The 25091-nt window shown below is 32.5% G+C and overlaps 1 protein-coding gene across 1 annotated transcript; it reads left to right on the forward strand.

The window, feature by feature from the left end:
- The first annotated feature begins 549 nt into the window (after nucleotides 1–549).
- On the forward strand, nucleotides 550–17575 carry LOC143069664 (AN1-type zinc finger protein 3 homolog). Its single transcript, XM_076244422.1, has 6 exons — nucleotides 550–698; nucleotides 2572–2612; nucleotides 6183–6236; nucleotides 7130–7358; nucleotides 7908–8044; nucleotides 10759–17575. Exons 1-6 carry the CDS (start codon nucleotides 646–648, stop codon nucleotides 10908–10910), a joined length of 666 nt encoding a protein of 221 aa, XP_076100537.1. The 5' UTR covers nucleotides 550–645; the 3' UTR covers nucleotides 10911–17575.
- Nucleotides 17576–25091: the final 7516 nt, after the last annotated feature.

The following is a 25091-nucleotide window of genomic DNA, read 5'->3' on the forward strand; positions in this document are numbered from 1 at the left end:
CTCAGTATTCAGTACTTCGTTACTGACATGATTTATAACAAACTTCCGAACATGTTCGTTTATTTTTTTTGAAATTATATAAAAAAAACTAAGGTTTCAACTCCTTCAGGCAAAGTTGACCACAGATGAATTCAAACTTAATTTGTACAGTAAGACTTACTATACAAATCTTTGATTTAACTATTTCTTTTGGGTATTTTTGTCATATATCTCTTCAACTGTTTCGGTACTTATACCAGGGGCGGATGCAGGAATTTTCGAAAGGGGGGGTTGCTAACCCAGGGCAAAAGGGGGGGTGCAGGGGGGGTGCAAAACATATGTCCCGATACAAATGCATTGATCGGCAAAAATAAAGGGGGTGCGCACCCCCGGAAACCCCCCCCCCCCCCCCCCCCCCCCCCCCCCCCCCCCCCCCCCCATTTGCAGAAAAGCGCTTCGGACGCATGAAATGTTTTCATTTTTTATAAGGGTTTCGTTCAAAGAAAGATAACTCCATTTGATAAGTTTACTTGTATGTTGCTTTTGACCCCGGAAGCACTCAAGACGCCCTCTATTGGCAGGTCGAATTAATCGCTGGCGATTGTCAATCCGTCAGTCGCCAGGAACCATCTATTTTGCCCTGGAAACTACAGTTTCATTGCAAAAATGGAGGATTCAAAGAGTAGTGACCAGCTATTATGTCCGTGTGGGTTTTACGGGTAAGAATAAGGAAGATCGGTGGGAAATAAACCGATTTTCTTTCATTAATTTTCAGACCAGTTCATTTGTTGACAAGTGTTGACGCATCATCGCATGTCAACATCTGTAAATCTTTAGCAGATAACGGCATGATCATTCCCATTTGTTCAAACACAATTGATTCTCACCGTAATGTTGATGGGTAACAATTCTATGGCCCCTTGAAGAGACAATTTAAACTTGAAGGTGATTTTGAATTGCAATTATCTTAATTATAGAAGATTAAGATTTAGCTATTTATGAGCACAAGATTACAAATATCCTTTGTTGGGACATGAAGTGACAATCAAAATGGTTCAGCTTGATAAATAATGCTGGTTTCAGCATATTTAGGCAAATAAAAAAGAACATATTGGCAGGCCATTCATTAGGAGACGGTACCCGGTACTTTTACCCCCTATGTTAATTGTTATTGACAAGTACCGTCTAAATGTAGCAATTTTTATATAAGATATTCATGGAATAAGATATTCATGGAATAAATGGAAAAGTACCACCTAGAAACGTGGAAAGTACCTGTCAACATAAAAGATAATGAAACCCCTGATATTGGTTATGGTCGCTTGAGCATGTTAGAGGTTGCCAAAATTTGCATTGTCATACTAGTTGTCATGAAATGAAAGTTACTTCATACATGTAATCTGAGTTCAAAACGGAATAAATATCTATAATATTACAGTCTGCCCTGTTGGCCAATAATCCCATGCCCCAGACTCGAAAAATTTATCTGCACTGACATAAGCGTTTGCAAAACTTTGTTAAGACACACACAAAAAAAGTCTTAGTAGGGCCACACCAATTTTATTAATAGTTCTTTGGATTTTCCCACTCCTGTTTTGGAGAAATTGACTTTTCAATAAAAAAAAATAATTACCGCTTCAGCAAATTTTTTGCCTGCATGCCGCTTTAAAATTAGTTTATCCTCGACATTTTTTTTCTTGTAGAGGTTTTTCTTGTGCATATATTGCTTGTATTGATTCAAATGCACATGTGATAAATCGATTTGTTAATGAAAGGTCAAAAATTTGGGATGACAACACGAAGTTGTGTCAGATCATTACATAGGACAAGAAGTAATTAAACACATTTATTTGAAATGGACTTTGTTTTACTTTTAAAGACCTGTTCTAGAAGACAAAACCAAAAAAGATGTAAAACGACCACGATCACAACAGTAGTTGTTAGAACCAAGTCCGCGATTTACTCTGGGTCCCAGTTTTAACATGTACATAAATTTCTAAATTGCACAATTTAAAAAAAAATTATACCACTTGCTCAACTTGTAGAGCACCCGCCTCAACAAAACTCATTTTCAAGAATTTTTTTTTAAAAAAAAAAATTTCGCTTGCTCGCCCCATATTTTTTGGAGCTTTTGTCCAAAGAACTATAAATCAAATTGGTGTGGCCTAGAGGTACTTGTTTCTTGAGAGTGTACATCAAAACATGTTGATTTGGGCAAAATAAGTTAGTTTAGATATTTCATTAGAACATGATAAAAATTGCCTTCTGCATTTATTAGAAGTGTCATATTCCTTATCAAAGCTCATGCCAAACTTTATTTATTTTCATGAATTTTCTTTTTCCGCCCAATATTGAAATATTTGTGCAACATTCATGGGAAGCAAACCAGCTATGACCAAAATCCGTATTCTTACTATGATAACTACGTATACAGATACACAACTGGTATGTACATGTAGCTGACAGAACATTTATTAACAAGCACTTTGCTTTCCAATCTCACAATTTCTTCCTATGATTCTGAAGTAAAGTGAGTCCTACATTCTATTTCAATCATTACGGTATTATATTTAATGTTTTTGCTTTTTATAGATCAGCAAAGACCATGGGACTCTGTTCAAAATGCTACAAAGGTAATTAGCTATGATGATTATGTACTTCTACACATTCCTCATGTTTCTATATACAATGTATTAAATGTATAGTGAGTGCATGCAGTCAGCTTACATGTGCCATGATGTGGATTACTAACCTACTTTTATGCCAATTAAAAATTATTTATGTGGTTCCAGTTACCCTACATACCTACCCTACTTTTTAGTCTCAATAATAGCTTACTCGTAATTTTTTTGTAATTTTTCATTAAATAAAATTGAGAATGGAAATATCAATAAAGACTGTTTAATAATGTTCCTCCCATATATAATATAAACACAATGTAAGAAAACAAATTTTAAAAAATCCCTACCTACAATGTACATGACCTACCTACCCTAACTATTTTTAAAGATATAACTGGAACCAAACATTTTATTTGGCCTTAATACGAAATATTATTTTCAGAATTTGTACAGTATTAAATTATTGAATCAGTAAAGTCCTTTTTGAAATTGAGAGTAGCAGTAGATGTTTTGGATAAAGATTAATTATGGAACTTAAAAATTTTATTAGTTTGTTTTTATAAAAAAAAGAAGCATACATTCTGTATCGTGTAGAAAGTTCACAATTGTTCATGAGTGTCTTTGTGTCTTTCTTGCTGAAGACATGTGTAAGGTTAAAATGAAAAATGTATATATATTTGAACTTTCTCTAGATAAAGTTTTTCGTTCTGGATATTTAAAAAATCACATGTCTAACTTTATTTTAAAAAAAATATTGTACTGAATTCATATACCAGGGCCGTAACTACATTGAGGCAAATGAGGCAAATGCCTCATGCTGGAAATTTAAAAAAAAAAATGAAAAAAAGATTGTCTTTATATCAAATTGTTTTCACGGAAAGTGTCTGATGTCGCCCCTGCATCTTTTTTGTGATCTATGTTTCTATTTTACTTTTGGTTTTCGGAGTTGATGGTCTATTTTTTGTATTTCTGTGTCTCAGGTTTGTCTATTGTTCTTTTATTGTCCTACTTTATGACTATAGTCTGAGTGTTGTTTTTTTCATTTGTAAACGTGTGCAATGTTTCATATCCACCGATGTCTAGATATTGTGCGGGAAAGTATTTATGGAAATGCTCTCGTTTTTTTATATAGATTAGACCGTTGGTTTTCCCGTTTGAATGGTTTTACACTAGTAATTTTGGGGCCCTTTGTAGCTTTTTGTTCGGTGTGAGCCAAGGCTCAGTGTTAAAGGCTGAACATTGACTTATAATGGTTTACTTTTATAAATTGTTATAACTCAAATTGTTATTTGGATGAAGAGTTGTCTCATTGGCACTCACACCACATCTTCCTATATCTATCTACGATGCTATACTGGACACAGAAAAAATGTCGTTTCTGCATGGATAATTGAACTTGATATCAAAGAATACAAATATTTTTTTTGTCTTTTTTTTCCGTTGATCAAGATATTCAATTTTCTATATGAATAATACATATATATCTATCACTTTTGTGCATATCTCACCTAGTTTCGAGTGATTTAAACGACTCAGAGAAAATACAGACAATTTTTCTTAGTATGGATTGTAAAATTGGGTATTTTCTCTGAGTCGTTTAAATCATTGGAAACTTGGTACATTGTATATATAGGTGAGACGTGCACAGAAGTGATAGATATGTATTATAAATAAAGAAAGAAAATTTACTATTTTAATCAACAACAAAAAAATTTAAAAAAATATCTGTATCAGCTCCTGTGGATAAAACTACATAGCTGACATGGTTTAAATTAAAGAAAGACCACCGATTTCCCGGTATCAAATCATTTGTAAAAAAACAATGTACTGCCATATGACCTTTTACATTGAAGGGTTAAACTTGCATTAAGTCATGTTTAGACAGAAAATAAAGGAATATGGAGTAAACGTGCACGGGACCTAATCGCACACAAAGCCAATGCATAGAAAAAATACAAATGATCAATGGTTAAAGTTTTTATTCCTGTTCTTCATCTTGATAGTTGCTGGAGGGTCTTGGACTTCAATAATTATAAATACCGTAAAAGAAGGTCAAGATGGTCCCTAGTGTCGACTTAAGCAGTACTAGTACTTAAGTATAATACTGCACTGTCACTATATTTAAATCTAGTCATAAAAAATCACCAAAGTCAGCACAAGACAAGAGCAGACAGACAGACCCGGTATTAATGATTATGAGAAATAAGATTTTTACTTTATCCTACATATCGGTGTTGCCCCTAAAACCTAAAAGTCTTAAATTATAATAAATCTATGTTTTTGCTTTGAGACCAGAATATTATCGAAAAAATAGCTAAAGATTATTTGCGTTTCAATGTAAGAAAGAGTCCGTGGAACGCTCAGACATGTCAGAATGCATGATTTTGCGTTATTTTTCTCAGAGCGTCTGGGGGCCTTGAGCGGCCCCTAGACCCCTCACCAATTTTTTTTCGCCTCGCTACGCTCCGCAAATATGTTTTGCCTCACTATTAATAGAGGCTAGTTACGGCCCTGTATACATGTATATTCTGAGAAAGACGCTAGTGCAAAATTCAATCCTTTGGTATGTCAGTAATTTTTTTCTTAGAAAAGATAGTGAATGGGTGAAAGTATCTTAACATTTATTTCAAAAGTAGTAATACAGTATTACCTTTAAACTTAGTATTCAGTGTACAAAGTAATAATCAGCTTTGTCCCAGGTTTGTTAGGGACATATGAAAATCATTTGCTGGACATTATATGAACCTGTAAGAATTTCAATTTACCAGTATTGATCTGTTTCTGTCAGTATTGACTACTGGCCCAGTCGGTACTAATTATTTTTCCTGGATTTTTGACAACCTTATGAAGATGTGGTATGAGTGCGAATGAATTAACTCTCCATCCAAGTTATAATTTATAAAAGTAAACACTTATAGGTCAAGGTACAGTCTTCAACACAGAGCCTTGGCAGTTGGCTCACAACGAACATCAAGCTATAAAGGGCACAAAAAAATACTTATTTAAAACCATTCAAATGGGAAAACCAATCTTGTTTCAGGAAAAATGAAAAGTTGCTCACTACTATATATAAACTTTGATATTAATATCTTAAATTTAATTTTCACCTGGTTAATTTTTCACACTTTATTATTAATAGATGGTATTTATTAAAATAATTCTGTTATTTTCACACATAGGCAAGCTGTGACCAACAGAGGTGATACATGTACATGTATATCTCATATTGTATTTATATAGCTATAGGTGCAGTACAAAACAGGGAAGTAGATACATTATTAAAATAAAGGGTTTTTTTACAAAAAAAACCAGTGTGATCAAATTTGTTGCCTCCTTTTAGGTTTCTGTCGATTTTGATGAGTATCTTAAATTATGATTAAATAGCTTTACTTTGACTTTAAGACAAAAAACAGCAATAAATCATGTGCTGTTCTTTTGTGTTTTTGCTATGCATATAATCATGATAATGATTTTATATCTTGATGGATACCCCACATCATTTCTTTTCTATTCGAAATAACAAAGTTCATTTGACCTGATTATGGCTGATATACATATTTAATTGAAGTTATTCTTTTTCAGAAAAGTCAAAAGATGTAATGAAAAGTGCACCAGATCATATGATTCCAACAAGTGGTTTGTATTTTCCTAAATATCCAGCCGTATGCTATTGTCCATTTTCTCTCATTGTACTGAAAATACAAATAGAGCTTCTGTATAGTCTGCAATGTTTATTGAACTTCCTGAAAAATTAAAATTTAAGTATCAGTGAACAATCAACAGATAAAATCATCAATCTTATACCAGTAATTCAAATGGGAAAATTGCGTAGGGATCAGATCCCCAGAGACAATTAACTCTGCTGTATAAACATCAGGAAGGGTGACTAGATCTTTTGAGTCTTTAGATTCATCTGACAAAAATTCTTAGTGCTATATATGTACTCTACACTTTTTCGGTGGTCCCTTTTTAAAGTCCGATCATTTAGCTGGAAAAACCTACAGATTATAATTACATGTATGCAGGAAATAATTGAGGCTGGATGTAAAAAAAACAACATCTCATGAGTGGTTATCGGAGGAAATCCATGAAAACTGGTCTTCAACATACATGTATAATAATGAGTCTACAGTATTACAGAGTGAATCACTAACAATTATCAACAATAAATATTCACTGAGAAAATTAACCATCAATGATTATTTTAACCAAGTCACCTTGTAGGTTTTTGTGAAAATATGCTGTGTTTAAAAATGAATACTTTCCTAAAACTGTACATGTGGATTCATCAATATTCGTGTGGATACCAATTTTCAATGATTTCATGGGGACAGGAGAAACTCAAATTTAAATGTTCAACATATTGCAAATTTTCAAAAGGAATGAGTGCAGACTTCACCAAATCCACGAAATAAAATATCCATGTCAGAATATGTAAGATTTCCTCAAACCACGAAAATTGGTACACACGAAAATAATTGAATCCACAGTAGATCCGATGCCTAAAATGAATTTGCTCTAATTTTCAGAGCCAGCGTGTGTGTCAGTCAGTTCAACATTTCCAGAAGCAAGCAGCTCAAAGGAAGATATTAGTGATAAAGTACAATTGAATAATATATGTGGTACTAGTAATAGTACAAATGGGACTGTGATTAACACAAATGATAAAAATACAAATGGGAATGATTCACCTTCACCTACATGTAGTACCTCAACTGAAAATGCAGGACTGTCACCAGAAAAGAAAGGGAGTAAAAGGTAATATATGAAGTCATGTGACATACACCATTATAAAGAGGTTCCAAAAGGGTTATTCCAATCAATCATTAAAGGAAATATACAATATTGTTAATTCTAAGTTTTTAAGATAAATCTTAAGGCTACAGGCACAATATTTGGACACAACATAATGGCACTGTGGTAACAGATAGACATGAATTTAAACAAGCCCACAAAGAAAAAAATGCACCCACCACATAAAACTCCCTAAATTTAATTAGAAATAACAAAAAACAATGATTGAACAAAATAAAAGCAGCATAAGCAGTCTTCAAAGAGCTAAATTTTTGTATAATTCTAGTTAGATTATGTTGACATGAAGGAATGATTTTAACAGGCTTGAAAGCAATTTTACAAGATTGGGCTGCTGGGCTTAAGCATGACAACTGAACACATTTGTGGTACTTACAAACATAGGATATATCTGTCAGGGCACACACTTTATTTATTTTTCAATGATACAGCAATCTTAAGGCCTAAATAACCAAAAGAATGTATATTTCAGTGTTCAATAATTATTTATTTTAGGGATATATCAAATGTTGAAGCAGATTCCACACCTGAATCAACCCCAGAAAAACAAAGTCAGAAAGTCAAGAAAAGGTGTTTTCAATGTAAATGTAAACTAGAATTGGCACAACGCCAGATTGGAAGATGTAAATGTGGTAAGTATGGAATGAGGGAGAAAGAAACTCAGTACAATTCAATTAATTGTATCAATAGATATTAGATGTAGTACTAGTGCCAATGAGACAACTCTCTGTCCAAGTCAGAATTTGTCAAAATTTGGCCTTTAGCACAGAGCCTTGGCTCACACCAAAAGACAAGCTATAAAGGGTCCCAAAAAATGACTTGTATAAAACCATTCAAACAGGAAAAACAATGGTCTAATCTATATATATAAAAACAGAAACACATACCTTATGAACCACAACAACAAACAACAACCTGTTTACCCTTATATTCTAAGATTGATAGTGACAGACTATTTTAATTTTCTTTCAAATGTAAAAGAAAGGGGAAAATTTCATGTAAAATTTGCATTATTTGTTACTTTAAAAAAAACTAGATGGAAGGGGAACACTCCTTACCTGCTTTTTAGCTCACCTGGCCCAAAGTGCCAAGTGAGCTTTTCTCATCACTTGGCGTCCGTCGTCGTTAATTTTTACAAAAATCTTCTCCTCTGAAACTACGTAGCCAAATTTAACCAAACTTGGCCACAATCATCATTGGGGTATTTAGTTTAAAAAATCTGTCCAGTGACCTGGCCAACCAACCAAGATGGCCGCCATGGCTAAAAAATAGAACATAGGGGTAAAATGCAGTTTTTGGCTTATAACTCAAAAACCAAATCATTTAGAGCAAATCTGACATGGGGGTAAAATCATTTATCAGGTCAAGATCTATCTGCTCTGAAATTTTCAGACGAATCGGACAACACGTTGTTAGGTTGCTGCCCCTAAACTGGTAATTTTAGGGAAATTTTGCTGTTTTTGGTTATTATCTTGAATATTATTATAGATAGAGATAAACTGTTAACAGCAATAATGTACAGTAAAGTAAGACCTAAAAATAAGTCAACATGACCAAAATGGTCAATTGACCCCCTAAGGAGTTATTGCCCTTCATAGTCAATTTTTAACAATTTTCGTAAAATTTGTATATTTTCACTAACATTTTCCACTGAAACTACTGGGCCAAGTTCATTATAGATAGAGATAATTGTAAGCAGCAAGAATGATTAGTAAAGTAAAATCTACAAACACATCGCCATCACCAAAACAAAATTTTGTCATGAATCCATCTGTGTCCAGTGTTTAATATTCACATAGACCAAGGTGAGCGACACAGGCCCTTTAGGGCCTCTAGTTAGTATATATATATATATGCTCATTAGCAGGCCTGGGGTAATGGTAATTTGTAATTGTAATGCATTGTAATATTACATTTTTTGGATGTAATGCAAAGTAATTTGTAATGCACATTTTCTGCATTACAATTACATGTAATGTAATGATTACTTTAGTTAAAAATTGATGTAATGCCTCCATTACAGTACATTACTTTTCATTACAAATTGGTAAAATACATAAAATTGAAGAATATTGTATAATAAAAATAAAATATTAACAAAAACAAAAGAAAGTATGGAATAAAATTTTTGTCACAGTTAATTACTGTATTAATTAAATTACATCAATCTTTAAAACACACATTAAGGTAATAAATATAAAATGGTTAAAATTATCAAGTCTTGATTTTGGTTTCTGATATTTGTTTAAAATGATATTAGGAATATTTTGGTGTTTGGTGGTTTGGTGTTCAATGAAAAATCTTATAAAAATTTATCAAACAAAACTATATAGATGAATGGAAAAAATATGAAGATGAAATTTTCATAATTCTATACACACCTTACATGTATTTCAGTGAAAGATTGAATATGTCAAACAACATTTTTAAACCAAACTGTGGTTTGGGTCCTGTCTGTGTTGTTATTTCACCTAATTAATATCAAAATGTTTTTATTGCAATCAAATCTTCTCAACTTATGTTTGTCCTCACAGATCCCTTAAGCATTTCAAATGATAATCCTTTAATGACACATTTATTATATTCCTTTGAAATCCCTTAATGATGTCTTAATGATTAAGTGATCAATGTAAGAAACAAAATTATATGATAATTTATTTATTTTTTACCACCACCTAAGAATCTTAAAAGTGACTTTTCCAGTGCCTCCTACTCCTCATTCAAAGAGTATAGACACAGGTATGGTGCAGTACATGATGTTGACATCTACTTGTCTGAGCCATGTGAAGAAATTTCAATCAATGCACTGGAATGATGGAAGTCAAATTCAGTGTGCCTTTCTTTTTTGGCTAATACAGCTATCAAGTATTTACACACACATCAGCTGCTGTAGAAAGGCTTTTTAGTATTGCCAGAAAGGTGTACAGAACTGATCGCTGTTTTCTTAATGACATCACTTTTGAACCTCTTATGATAATAAGGTTCAATGGACATATTGATTAACCAGTATTTGAAGTCTATGTCACTAACACTGTATATATATCTACATATACCCCTGTAATATTTATCAAATTCTTATAAAAATCTGTTTTTTGAAATGTTTTTAGTTTTTATATTGAAAAAGTAATGTGTAATGTAATGCATTACACAGGCAAAGTAATTGTAATGTAATGCATTACATGTGAGAAAAAATGTAATTGTAATTGTAATTGTAATGTAAGAATCACAAAGTAATTGTAATGTAATGCATTACATTGCAATGTAATGGCCCCAGGCCTGCTCATTAGAGAATTGGAAAAAAGAAATAGAATATTATACGATTAGCTCCATCATTTCTATTTTTCAGACAATGTATTCTGTGCATTACATAGACTTCCAGAGTTACATAATTGTGATTTTGACCACAAAGAAGACGGCCGACGAGAGGCAAGAGAAAAAATGGTTAAACCAGTCAGACATCTAGGAACATCCTTCAAACGTCTTGATACTGATACCTGAAAGACTGCAAAAACCTGTAACAGATGCAACATGATATGCAAACTACTTCCAACAAAAAATTGATAAAGACAATAATTTAATATTTCACGGAAGTGTGAAACATACTTCTACTGTTATGCATGAAAATTTGAATTTAAAGTTTTTTTGTCTGTTGCACAGCTATTTAACCCATTTTATGTAGACTGTTGATGCTGTGTAATAAAATATGCTAGAGGTGTGATTTCTTTGATGGTGAAAGAGTAGTAATACACTGAACTATTTATACTATTTTCTTTGTCTGTCATAGGAAGGACACATTGACCAATGATGCTAAAATACTGTAAACTGGGAAATATTCGTGACTTCTATATTTTCATTATATACCAGCAAGATCTCATATGTGTGAAAATGAATGCATTTACACAACAAATACAAGACAGAACTGAAGAATAAGAAATGGAGATCAAAGCTTCAAATTATAAAATACAATTCACGAAAAATATCCTTTCTCAGTATGTACATTTTTAGCATGGAGTAGAATCATTGGTGTATTTGTTTATTTATATGAACTGATGTATTGTGTAGTTACATCTTTAGCTACCATTTGCAGTTGAGGGCTATTCCATTAAAACGTATGTGGGAGGGTATCAATGGACTTTCAAAATATCCCTACAACCAAGAACCAATTTTTAAACAATTTTGCATAATGGTAAATGACACACACTGAAAAAGACCCATGACCTACATTCAATAGTTAAACTTTCCCTCCTACCCTCCCTCATACATTTTAATGGAATAGCCCTAATTTCATATCAATCACCATACACAGATCATCAGACACATGTATCTATTTCTGGTGCTATGAATTCTTGTTTGTCTATAAACAATAAATACTTGATATCCTTTTTTATGTATATGATCTTAATCTAACAAGACTTTTGATCAAGTTTTACATTTTTTTAAATGTTCTTGTCTAAAAACGAACACCTTAAATGTATGATCTTTAGCTAACAGCTCTGGTCTCTGGTTGATATTTGTTTCATTTGCAATCATACCACATCTCTTTATTTTAATTTACATGTTTTTGCTAAAACAAACTCCTTTCAAGATAATACAGTCTGCTAATATAGGATGCCTGTGACATTGGAGGGATGGGGAAAGGGAACTAAATTTAATATGTAGCACACCTCTGATTTTTTTTGTTTGACTGTTTGATTGCTTATAGCGACTAAGTGACATTTGCCCTCTGAAAGTTACAAGTCAGTAAAGTGAAGTTCACTCCTTAATGTGTCCCAGAAATCAATGTCAAATTCCCTAATGCTAAATTCAAAAGACAATCATACATTGGAATACCTTATTTAAACCTCATTGTGAAGACCGTTTCGCTTTTAGTGCTTTTCTTTGTGTTGATTATTCACATCTTGTGATGGCTGTTCCAGAGATAAAAGTGAAAGGTTCAGGAGTCAATTTATATAAAACATGGTTAATACTAAGTTTTTTTTTAAAAGGAGTAGGTTCGGTAAGGACTGATTTTGGCCTCAAATTTCAGGTTCATCTGACAAAAGATTTTGACCACTTTTTAAACACTTAAGTGTCTATTTCATTTGAATCAATTAGTTTATTTGAAAGATTTTAACTGATTTAGTCATCAAAAATGATCCGATTCAAAATCAAATATGAAAAATCTACCAAATATGCAGAAAAATGTAACTTTTCAGATGATTTTTGTCAAAAATGAAAGTGGCTGCATCCGTGTTCATCCTCAACCTTTATATATGTTATGTATTCTCATCAAATACAACTTAGATTTCAATATTAAGGATGAACACGAATGCGGCCACTTTCGTTTAACACGAAAACCGTCTAAAATTTAACTGAAATGCTAGAATTGTGAAGATTTCACTAAATTAGTATGACTTAATGGTGCTAGTATACGATATATGTACATTTGATTGTCAAAAACAGCCCATATTTATGTAGCAGAAGCATTCTACTGTCCAATTAATAACTAAAAGTTTATATTTTAACCATTTTGTAAAACTGCTATATTTTGGGGCCAAAAAGGGGTCTTACTGGACCTACTCCTTTGGTAATTCATATAAAACAAAGCAGAAAAAAAACTTTTAGAATATTTTTTTTTATATATAAAAGTATCTTGCATTTATTAATAAATTTACTTTCTGATTCATATACACTGACTCTACAGTACCCTAGCAGTTATCAAGGGGTGCTCCTTTCATGGAGGGATCTTCGTTAAAATGAAAGCAACAAGTTTATACAGGTCATGTAGATTGAATTGCAATATTTATTAAAAAGAAATTAATAGTTGTGCATCTCAGTTCTTATACGATTATCATCCCTTTTCTGCTCTTATTTAGAAAAGATTAAAAAAACTGGGAATTAATTCTATACATTTAGATATATGCATAGGTAATCACATTTCATACCTGTTCAATAAAGACATTTGTGTGTGTAAGTTATGCATATACTTCATAAGATAGTATCATTTGTCAGAGCAATATATACATGTTTTTAATATTTTATTGTTCATGTAAAAATATCGTAAAATATATGTCAGAGTGAAAATTCATACATCTTTACATGTGAATGAATAGTGACTGTGAATGCAATGCTTAGTGCTTAAATATGAATGATCATTTACATAGTATTTTCCAACCACAGAGAAACTATGCAGTGTTACAATGTGTTTAAAGATAGCATTGAAGTGATTGACAGATGTTCAATCCATCTCTATGTCACATGACTCAATTGAACATCTATTTATCAACTGCATACAAAAACTCAAAATATCTTCTTACTTAAAGAACAATATAGTACATTTAATTCACAAAAAATCTACTTTCAAGGTATTTTTGAACTTAGTGTATATTATAACAGCAGTTGGAATCCTGTGTGTCATGGTGTGTACTCTTGTAAATGATTTTGTGTTGAATTATTTTATGCTTAATTTAAGAAGTATTTTCTTTATATTGGAAAATAGATTAATTAATATAAGGTATAAGTTGTGTTCCAAATATTTTGAGAGAGAACTATTTACCTGAATTAAGCTGTTACATATGCAAGCTTGGTTTGTCAAAGTTTTAACAAACCCTTTTTATAAGTTTTTTCTTTGAATTCTCTGTAGTTAGAAAAAACAATATCATTTTGTCATTTCATCAGTATGTTGAAAATCGGGTATAGTAGATTAGATATTTTTATTTTGTATGTGTGTTACTCATTTATTTAAATAGAATGTAGTTAAGAAAATACAAGGAGCAGGGGAAAAAATGCTATTGAAGAAATGTAGAGGGTTCTATTTGTACAGTTTCAAATTCAATATAGTGCTAGGTAAAAACTTGTTACATATCAATTTAGACACTGATCGCATGTTTGGTAATATTTTCAGAAGGAATTTATTTTTCAAAGTTAAATATACATTTATAATAAACTGGTAATCAAAAGTCTCAAACAACATTTGGCAATTTAATGGTAGGTGATTGTATTTGAACAAAAGTGCTTACTATGATTTAAAAAAACAAACAGTTTTATGCATAGACAAAAATTGTCTCCTGATCCGATATAAATTTATTTCTTGAACAGCCTGTGTCTTTTGCATATTTTTATGCCCCACCTACAATAGAAGAGGGGCATTATGTTTTCTGGTCTGTGCCTCTGTTCGTCTGTTCGTCCGTCCGTGCGTTCATTTGTCCCACTTCAGGTTTGAAACTTAGTACACTTCTTGCTTATGATATGATCTTTCTAATTTTAAAGCCAAATTTGACTTTTGGCCCCAATTTCACGGTCCACTGAACATAGAAAATGAAAGTGGGAGTTTCAGGTTAAAGTTTTTGGTCAAGGTAGTTTTTGATGAAGTTGAAGACCAAACAACTTGAAACTTCGTACACATGTTCCCTATATGCTATGATCTTTCTAATTTGAAAGCCAAATTAGACTTTTGGCCCCAATTTCACGGTCCACTGAACATGGAAAATGATAGTGCGAGTGGGGCATCTGTGTAGTTACACATTCTTGTTTTCTTATATTTTGAGTTTGGAGTAGAAAAGGCTGTAGAAGAATATGACAGCAACCATTTGTTGAGTTTGTGATATTTTATACAAAAGAGTACTAACATATCTATATATATTTATTTGTCATTTTTTTGCATGTATGTTTGAGTTTTATTTTAGTTTTTGCATGTTTATGTTTCCATTTGTATAGAACGTACCGAGTACCAGTATCATAGAATTAAAACATGTAATACCATATACCTCTGATGTAAACATTGCACATGATCTGTCACATGATATGTCACATGGTTTTCATAAAATGTCAGCTGATTAAACTTTTTCAAAAAACTATGATTGCAGGTTAATCCATGATTCTTCTATTGTAAGTTTAGTTTTTTGACGTGTTTGCATGGCCAGAATCCAAGATATTTGAAAAAGTAAAATTCAAGATTGAAGGTGGCCAGTACTACTGAAATAGATTAACAGTTAATCATTTAAATACAATTGCTTAATCATTCCTTTTTGGCTTTGATGCTCCCAAATTTATTTTTTTTTTTGATTTTTGGCTTCCAGAAATCTGCAGCTTTTAAAAAAAACATCTGACAGTAAAATTAAGAATAAAAGACTATCGAGTTTTATGAAGATTTTCTGGTCTTCAGTGTACCTGAAAAAGGTTGGTCAAGAAACACATATTGTGTACTAAGATTTTTTATTTTTTCCCCATTTTATATATTGTAGAACAAGTTATTAAAAATGAAGCAATAAAACAGCAAAAAGATTTTTAAAAATTACTGGATATGAAATACTGTAAAATGTCCACAGTTTTGGGATTTAAGTAGATAAGAAGCTAAGTAAAAACTTTTCAATAATTTTATATTTATGAATAATAAGTTTTCTGTTATTGTTTGATATATGATAATATTTATATATGATGTACAACATATATATTTATGATTAAGAAAAAGAGACCAACATGTAGCTTATTTTTTCTTATTATCTAATTTGACAGTTTTCATGTCAGATGTCTGGCGAATAATTTGTTGATTTATATAAGAATTATAAATGTCTGTTGTCAATTGTTTTATAATCATACAGATCATCAAATTAACCTTGCGTATTTCATATTTTCTCATCAGATGTATAAGCATGCCTTTTAATCATATTTTTTCATATATCATTTGTATCAATCTTGTAATTTTGAAATTGTTACAACATAAACAGCACTTGTAATAATAGATTATCGTTGATCATCTCAACCAGATTGATTTTCTCGCTTGAGCCCAGACGGTGAAAGCGAGAAAGGTAATCGAGTTGAGATGACCAATGATAATCTGTTTATCGCTATTTTACCTATGACGATGTTGTCAATTTCATGTCAATTTTGTTGCCACGTACCTGCTTAGTTTTTAGCGATAATTTTTCCATCTCAAGATCAACAGATGTTTTTCCTAATTTCAGGCATTGAAAGCAAAATTGATCTCGATAAATATATGGTATGCTAAAAATTACATGAATTTGCTGCAGCTTTTCCTTTAAAACATACAGTATAAAACCAAGGGGAGGCACTTTTAAAACAGGGTAGCCATCTATACAGGCAAATTTATAATTTCTCTGACACTTACTGAACAAAATCACCCATCCCAGGGGCGGATCCAGTCATTTTTAAAAGGGGAGGTGTTCCTACTATATGTCCCTCTTCAAATGCATTAATCATCCACAAAAAGGGGGGATTCAAACCCCTGACACACCAACCACCCCTTACTCCCATTTTGGATCCACCACTGCATTCATAGCTTAGTTTTCAAAGTGCTTTCCCTGTGTTTACAAAACATCTCTTGATAAAATATAAACTCAATTGAGTCTACAGTTGCATGAACGTTGGTTATGATATATTATGTTTGTTCTGTAAAATTGACCACGTCTACTTACTTTTCAATGAGCTGGTTTCAGTCTTATGTTATTCCATACCCGTAGCCAGGGGGGGTTCGAGGGGTTCGGACGAACCCCCCCCTTGAAAACTAATAAGCACTGTTAAAGTCGATGTTCTGTTCGAATTGTGACTGTTAAAGTCGAGTTTGTGAGTCAAACGAACCCCCCTTTGGAAAATCCTGGCTACGGGCCTGCATTCATATAGTATAGAACATAGGAGTTCGTTTGAAATAATTTAAGTACAAAATGTATATGAAGGAGGTTCTATATTGAGAGATAAAAATATATATATATATATATACATGTATTTCTGATATTGTCAGCATTATTTTCAGTTTTTCAGATCCATTTTATTGAAATAATATAAACTTTATTTTGAAGTTCAAACCTACTGTTAGAGATACCAAAAAATTTGATTAAATAGAAAAGAAAAAATAGAAACAGTAATTCAGTATTAATTTATAATTTCAGGAAACATTTTCTCTGAATATAATAGATAGGAGTCAAAGATAATTCAGAAATGTGATTATCACTTATTTATGATTAAGAAGAAAAGATGTCTTATGATTTAAAGAAGAAAAGATGTCTTTTAAAACAGTTATGTACAATAATAAGACAGGATAGTCTTAACATACCTCCTTCATAGACACAGTACAACACTTTTGATAGAATTTGACAGACTTTTACTTTGTACATGTTTCTGATTGCACTTTTCATTCATATAACAATAAAACCATTTTATACAATAAATGTTATAATTGTTGATCCTGGCATTATTGGAATTGATAAGTGATTCAAATTTCTAAATATAGCTTATGAATTTGGTAGATCAAGAGTTTTTATATTCAGATACTTTTAATTTAAGCCTTAAACCAGAAAGGTAATTAATTTAGTGTCTTTTTATGCAATTTCAATGTTAGCAGCAGTTTAGTTGATTTCTTAAACTATAGAGCTGTTAATTTCTAAGGTTCAGCTGGGTCATTATACCGCATGGTATTTTGACCCCGGGTTCAATTTTTAGGGGGTTCAAAATACCATATGACACCGGTAATCTACATTTTACACTATAGCGACTGGTAAAGACAATTTCTTTGTAACTCATAGTAGTATGATAGTTACAATATTAGTCAACTATAACATCACTCTGTAATTATGCACCAATCATTAGAAGCATATAAACCTAGCAAAGTAAAAATACACAATATTAAATTCTTAGTCATTATGCTTATAAACTGTAAACAAGTACAGAATAATAACTAGTAATAGCTTTGCTTTTGTAGCAACAATATACCATATGTTAAAATGATTTATAAATCCTACCAAATGTAAATACATATGCAGCTAAGATGTGGTATGATTGCCAATTAGATAACTTTCCACTGGAGACGAAAAAGACTAACTAGAGGCTCTAAAGAGCCTGTGTCGCTCACCTTGGTCTATGTGAATATTAAACAAAGGACGCAGATAGATTCATGACAAATTTGTGTTTTGATGATGGTGATGTGTTTGTTCGTCTTACTTTACTGAACATTCTTGCTGCTTACAATTATCTCTATCTATAATGAACTTGGCCCAGTAGTTTCAGTGGAAAATGTTAGTAAAAATTTACAACAAATTTTATGAATATTGTTAAAAATTGACTTTAAAGGGAAAAAAAATAACTCCTTAGGGGGTCAATTGACCATTTTGGTCATGTTGACTTATTTTTAGGTCTGTCTTTGATGTACATTATTGCTGTTTACAGTTTATCTCTATCTAAAATATTAATATCAAAATAATAACCAAAAACTGCAAAATTTCCTTAAAATTACTAATTCAGGGGAAGCAACCTAACAACGGGTTGTCTGATCCAACTGAAAATTTCAGGGCAGGTAGATCTTGACCTGATAAACAATTTAACCACAGTCAGATTTGATCTAAATAATTGGGTTTTTGAGTTATAAGCCAAAAACTGCATTTTACCCCATATGTTCTATTTTTAGCCGTGGTGGCCATCTTGGTTGGATGGCCCGGTCACCGGACACATTTTTAAAACTAGATACCCAAAAGATGATTGTGGCCAAGTTTGGATTAATTTGGCCCAGTAGTTTCAGAGGAGAAGATTTTTGTAAAAGATAACTAAGATTTACGAAAAATGGTTGAAAATTGACTATAAAGGGCAATAACTCCTTAGGGGGTCAACTGACCATTTCGTCATGTTGACTTATTTGTAAGTCTTAGTTTGCTGAACATTATTGCTGTTTACAGTTTATCTCTATCTATAATAATATTCAAGATAATAACCAACCAGATGCTCTGCAGGGCGCAGCTATATACAACCGCAGAGGTTGAACCCTGAACAGTTGGGGCAAGTATGGACACAACATTTAAGCTGGATTCAGCTCTAAATTTGGATTGTGATTAAATAGTTGACACAGCATAGGTTTCTGACGCAGAATGAATGTGGTCTAATGAACTTAAAATATTTTTTTTGCCTTTGAGCAATTCACTATGCTGTTGAATATTAATCCTCTCAAAAAAATGTTTGAAGAAATTTTCTTTTTATTTATGAAATCTGAAATGAGAAAAATTTAACCCAAATTTTTTTTTTTTTCCCATCCCCCTTTCCCTTTTTCCAAAACTGATCTCAATTCAAATTCCTAATGGAGTTTGCAACAATAACTACTCATTTAAATACATCATAAAATATTAAAATGTAAAATAAAGTGCTTGTTATCACTGAATGGTAAACATTGTTTTAATTTATCAGTTGGTAGTAAAAGTGAATATACATTGTATATTGAATAAAACAATGATTTAAGTTGATTCAACTACTATTCTGGACAAAGAAAGATAACTCCAATTGAAAATTTCTTGCTATTGCACAATATTGTGCAATTAGATATTTCTTGCTATTGTGCAATACTGTGCAATTGAAAATATTTGCTATTGCACAATACTGTGCAATTGAAGATTTCTTGCTATTGCGTAATACTGTGCAATTGAAAATTGCTTGCTATTGCACAATACTGTGCAATTGAAGATTTCTTGCTATTGCTGAATACTTAATATAATAATTTTGGATCCTGATTTGAACCAACTTGAAAACTGGGCCCATAATCAAAAATTTAAGTATATGTTTAGATTCAGCATATCGAAAAAGCCCAAGAATTCAATTTTTGTTAAAATCAAACTTAGTTTAATTTTGGACCCTTTGGACTTTAATGTAGACCAATTTGAAAACGGGAACAAAAATTAAGAATCTACATACACAGTTAGATTTGGCATATCAAAGAACCCCAATTATTCAATTTTTGATGAAATCAAACAAAGTTTAATTTTGGACCCCGATTTGGACCAACTTGAAAACTGGGCCCATAATCAAAAATCTAAGTACATGTTTAGATTCAGCATATCAAAGAACCCCAAGGATTCAATTTTTTGTTAAAATCAAACTAATTTTGGACCCTTTGGACCTTAATGTAGACCAATTTGAAAACGGGACCAAAAATTAAGAATCTACATACACAGTTAGATTCGGCATATCAAAGAACCCCAATTATTCAATTTTAGATGAAATCAAACAAAGTTCAATTTTGGACCCTTTGGGCCCCTTATTCCAAAACTGTTGGGACCAAACCTCCCAAAATCAAACCCAACCTTCCTTTTATGGTCATAAACCTTGTGTTTTAATTTCATAGATTTCTATTTACTTATACTAAAGTTATGGTGCGAAAACCAAGAATAATGCTTATTTGGGCCCCTTTTTTGCCCCTAATTCCTAAACTGTTGGGACCAAAACTCCCAAAATCAATCCCAACCTTCCTTTTGTGTTCATAAACCTTGTGTTTAAATTTCATTGATTTCTATTTACTTATACTAAAGTTATTGTACAAAAACCAAGAATAATGCTTATTTGGGCCCTTTTTTGGCCCCTAACTCCTAAACTGTTGGAACCAAAACTCCCAAAATCAATCCCAACCTTTCTTTTGTGGTCATAAACCTTTTGTCAAAATTTCATAGATTTCAATTTACTTAAACTAAAGTTATAGTGCGAAAACCAAGAAAATGCTTATTTGGGCCCTTTTTGGCCCCTAATTCCTAAAATGTTGGGACCAAAACTCCCAAAATCAATCCCAACCTTTCTTTTGTGGTCATAAACCTTGTGTTAAAATTTCATAGATTTCTATTCACTTTTACTAAAGTTAGAGTGCGAAAACTAAAAGTATTCGGACGACGACGACGCCGTGATAGCAATATACGACGAAAAATTCAAATTTTTGCGGTCGTATGAAAACAGCAAAATTTCCTTTAAAATTACCAATTCAGGGGCAGTTCGATTCATCTGAAAATTTCAGGACAGATAGATCTTGACCTGATAAACAATTTTACCTCATGTCAGATTTGCTCTAAAGGCTGCGGTTTCAGAGTTATAAGCCAAAATCTACATTTCACCCCTATGTTCTATTTTTAGCCATGGTGGCCATCTTGGTTGGTTGGTCGAGTCACCGGTCACAATTTATAAACTAAATACCCCAATGATGATTGTGGCCAAGTTTGGTTCAATTTGGCCCAGTAGTTTCAGAGGAGAAGATTTTTGTAAAAGATTTCTAAGATTTACGAAAAATGGTTAAAAATTGACTATAAAGGTCAAAAACTCCTAAAGGGGTCAACTGACCATTTTGGTCATGTTCACTTATTTGTAAATCTAACTTTGCTGAACATTATTGCTGTTTACAGTTTATCTCTATCTATAATAATATTCAAGATAATAACCAAAAACAGCAAAAATTCCCTAAAATTACCAATTCAGGGGCAGCAACCCAACAACGGGTTGTCGGATTCATCTGAAAATTTGAGGGCAGAAAGATCTTGACCTGATAAACAATTTGACCACATGTCAAATTTGCTCTAAATGCTTTGGTTTTTAACCGGATTTTTGTGACAAAAATGTCGGTTATTGATTTGGGGATGTACGGCGGGCGGGCGGTCGGGCGGGCGGTCGGGCGGGCGGGCGGCAATCAAATGTTGTCCGTGCATTAACTCATGAACCGTTCAACCAAAGCTTTTAAAATTTTAATATGTTGTTACTGACAACTAAATGAAGGTCAAGTTCAATAATGGCGATTTTGAATTTTACCGTTCAGGAGTTATGGTTCTTGAAAGATTGAAAAATGGAGTTTCCAGTCGTTTTCGTGCATTTACGCATGAACTGTTCTACCTAAGCTTCCCAAATTTTAATATGTTGTTACTGATGACAAAATGGAGGTCAAGTTCAATAATGGCGATTTTGACTTTTACCGTTCAGGAGTTATGGTTCTTGAAAGATTGAAAAATGGAGTTTCCAGTCGTGTCCGTGCATTTACGCATGAACTGTTCTACCTAAGCTTCCCAAATTTTAACATGTTGTTACTGATGACACAATGGAGGTCAAGTTCAATAATGACGATTTTGACTTTAACCGTTCAGGAGTTATGGTTCTTGAAAGATTGAAAAATGGTGTTTCCAGTCGTGTCCATGCATTTACGCATGAACTGTTTTACCAAAGCTTCCCAAATTTTAATATGTTGTTACTGATGACAAAATAGAAGTCAAGTTCAATAATGACGATTTTGACTTTTACCGTTCAGGAGTTATGGTTCTTGAAAGATTGAAAAATGGTGTTTCCAGTCGTGTCCGTGCATTTTCTCATGAACCATTCAACCAAAGCTTTTGAAATTTTTATATGTTGTTACTGATGGCAAATTAGAGGTCAAGTTCAATAATGATGATTTTGACTTTTACCGTTCAGGAGTTGTGGTTCTTGAAAGATTGTGAAATGGCGTTTCCATTCACGTTGTTGCATTTACTCATGAACCATTCAATCTAAGCTTTTCAAATTTTAAGATGTTGATACTGATGACAAAATGGAGGTCAAATTTGATATTGACGATTTTCACTTTCACCATTCATCAGTAATGGTTCTTGTGATATTGCCAGGACACAAATAAATATTAATAAATCCGGTTTGCTGTCGTTGTGACAGCCTCTTGTTGAGTTATAAGCCAAAAACTGCATTTTACTCCTATGTTCTATTTTTAGCCATGGCGGCCATCTTGGTTGGTTGGCCGGGTCACGCCACATATTTTTTAAACTAGATACCCCAATGATGATTCTGACCAAGTTTGGTTTAATTTGGCCCAGTAGTTTCAGAGGAGAAGATTTTTGTAAAAGTTAACGACGACGGATGTATATATTGGATCGTGACACTATAATAAACTTTAACTTTACTTACCATGCTTACTAATAGGAGAAAAAACTAGAGGCTCTAAAGAGCCTGTGTCGCTCACCTTGGTGTATGTGAATATTAAACAAAGGACACATGACAAAATTGTGTTTTGGTGATGGTGATGTGTTTGTAGATCTTACTTTACTAAACATTCTTGCTGCTTACAATTATCTCTATCTTTAATGAACTTGGCCCAGTAGTTTCAGTGAAAATGCTAGTGAAAATTTACAAATTTTATGAAAATTGTTAAAAATTGACTATAAAGGGCAATAAAATTGTGTTTTGGTGATGGTGATGTGTTTGTAGATCTTACTTTACTAAACATTCTTGCTGCTTACAATTATCTCTATCTTTAATGAACTTGGCCCAGTAGTTTCAGTGAAAATGCTAGTGAAAATTTACAAATTTTATGAAAATTGTTAAAAATTGACTATAAAGGGCAATAACTCCTTAGGGGGTCAATTGACCATTTTGGTCACGTTAACTTATTTTTATGTCTTACTTTGCTCTATATTATTGCTGTTTACAGTTTATCTCTAACTATAATAATATTCAAAATAATAACAAAAAAACGGCAACATATCCTTAAAATTACCAATTCAAGGGCAGCAACTTAACAATCAATTATCCGATTCATCTTAAAATTTTAGGGCAGACAGATCTTCACCTAACTAACAATTTCATCTCCTGTCAAATTTGCTCTAAATGCTTTGGTTTTTGAGTTATAAGCCAAAAACTGCATTTTACCCCTATGTTCTATTTTTAGCCATGGCAGCCATCTTGGTTGGTTGGCCATGTCACGCAACATATTTTTTTAAACTAGATACCCATATGATGATTGTGGCCAAGTTTGGTTTAATTTGGCCCAGTAGTTTCAGAGGAGATAATTTTTCTAAAAGATTACTAAGATTTACGAAAAATGGTTAAAAATTGACTATAAAGGGCAATAACTCCTAAAGGGGTCACTTGACCATTTTGGTCATGTTGACTTATATGTAAATCTTACTTTGCTGAACATTATTGCTATTTACAATTTATCTCTATCTATAATAATATTCAAGATAAAAACTAAAAACAGCAAAATTTCCTTAAAATTACAAATTCAGGGGCAGCAACCTAACAAGGGGTTGTCTGATTCATCTGAAAATTTCAGGGCAGATAGATCTTGACCTGATAAACAATTTTACCCTGTCAGATTTGCTCTAAATGCTTTGATTTTTGAGTTATAAGCCAAAAACTGCATTTTACCTCTATGTTCTATTTTTAGCCATGGCGGCCATCTTGGTTGGTTGGCAGGGTCACACCACACATTTTTTAAACTAGATACCCCAATGATTATTGTGGCCAAGTTTGGTTTAATTTGGCCCAGTAGTTTCAGAGGAGAAGAATTTTCTAAAAGATTATTAAGATTTACGAAAAATGGTTAAAAATTGACTATAAAGGGCAATAACTCCTAAAGGGGTCAACTGACCATTTTGGTCATGTTGACTTATTTGTAAATCTTACTTTGTTGAACATTATTGCTATTTACAGTTTATCTCTATCTATAATAATATTTAAGATAATAACCAAAAACAGCAAAATTTCCTTAAAATTACTAATTCGGGGGCAGCAACCTAACAACGAGTTGTCCGATTCATCTGAAAATTTCAAGGCAGATACATCTTCACCTGATAAACAATTCTACCCCATGTCAGATTTGCTCTAAATGCTTTGGTTTTTGAGTTATAAGCCAAAAACTGCATTTTACCCCTATGTTCTATTTTTAGCCATGGCGGCCATCTTGGTTGGTTGGCCGGGTCAAGCCACACATTTTTTAAACTAGATACCCCAATGATGATTGTGGCCAAGTTTGGTTAAATTTGGCCCAGTAGTTTCAGAGGAGAAGATTTTTGTAAAAGTTAACGACGACGACGCCGACACCGGACGCCGTATGCCAAGTGATGGGAAAAGCTCACTTGGCCCTTTGCGCCAGGTGAGCTAAAAATGACAGAATGATGCAACACTACAAATATTTCA

Source organism: Mytilus galloprovincialis, chromosome 3 (genome assembly GCF_965363235.1).
Source record: "Mytilus galloprovincialis chromosome 3, xbMytGall1.hap1.1, whole genome shotgun sequence".
Lineage (NCBI taxonomy): Eukaryota > Metazoa > Mollusca > Bivalvia > Mytilida > Mytilidae > Mytilus > Mytilus galloprovincialis.

Excerpts from the sequence above, each read along its gene's own strand:
- LOC143069664 (XM_076244422.1), top strand. The coding sequence starts at position 646 with ATGGAGGATTCAAAGAGTAGTGACCAGCTATTATGTCCGTGTGGGTTT. Across the intron at positions 699-2,571 it reads TGTCCGTGTGGGTTTTACGG|ATCAGCAAAGACCATGGGAC; the intron begins GTAAGAATAAGG and ends TGCTTTTTATAG. Across the intron at positions 7,359-7,907 it reads GAAAAGAAAGGGAGTAAAAG|GGATATATCAAATGTTGAAG; the intron begins GTAATATATGAA and ends TATTTATTTTAG.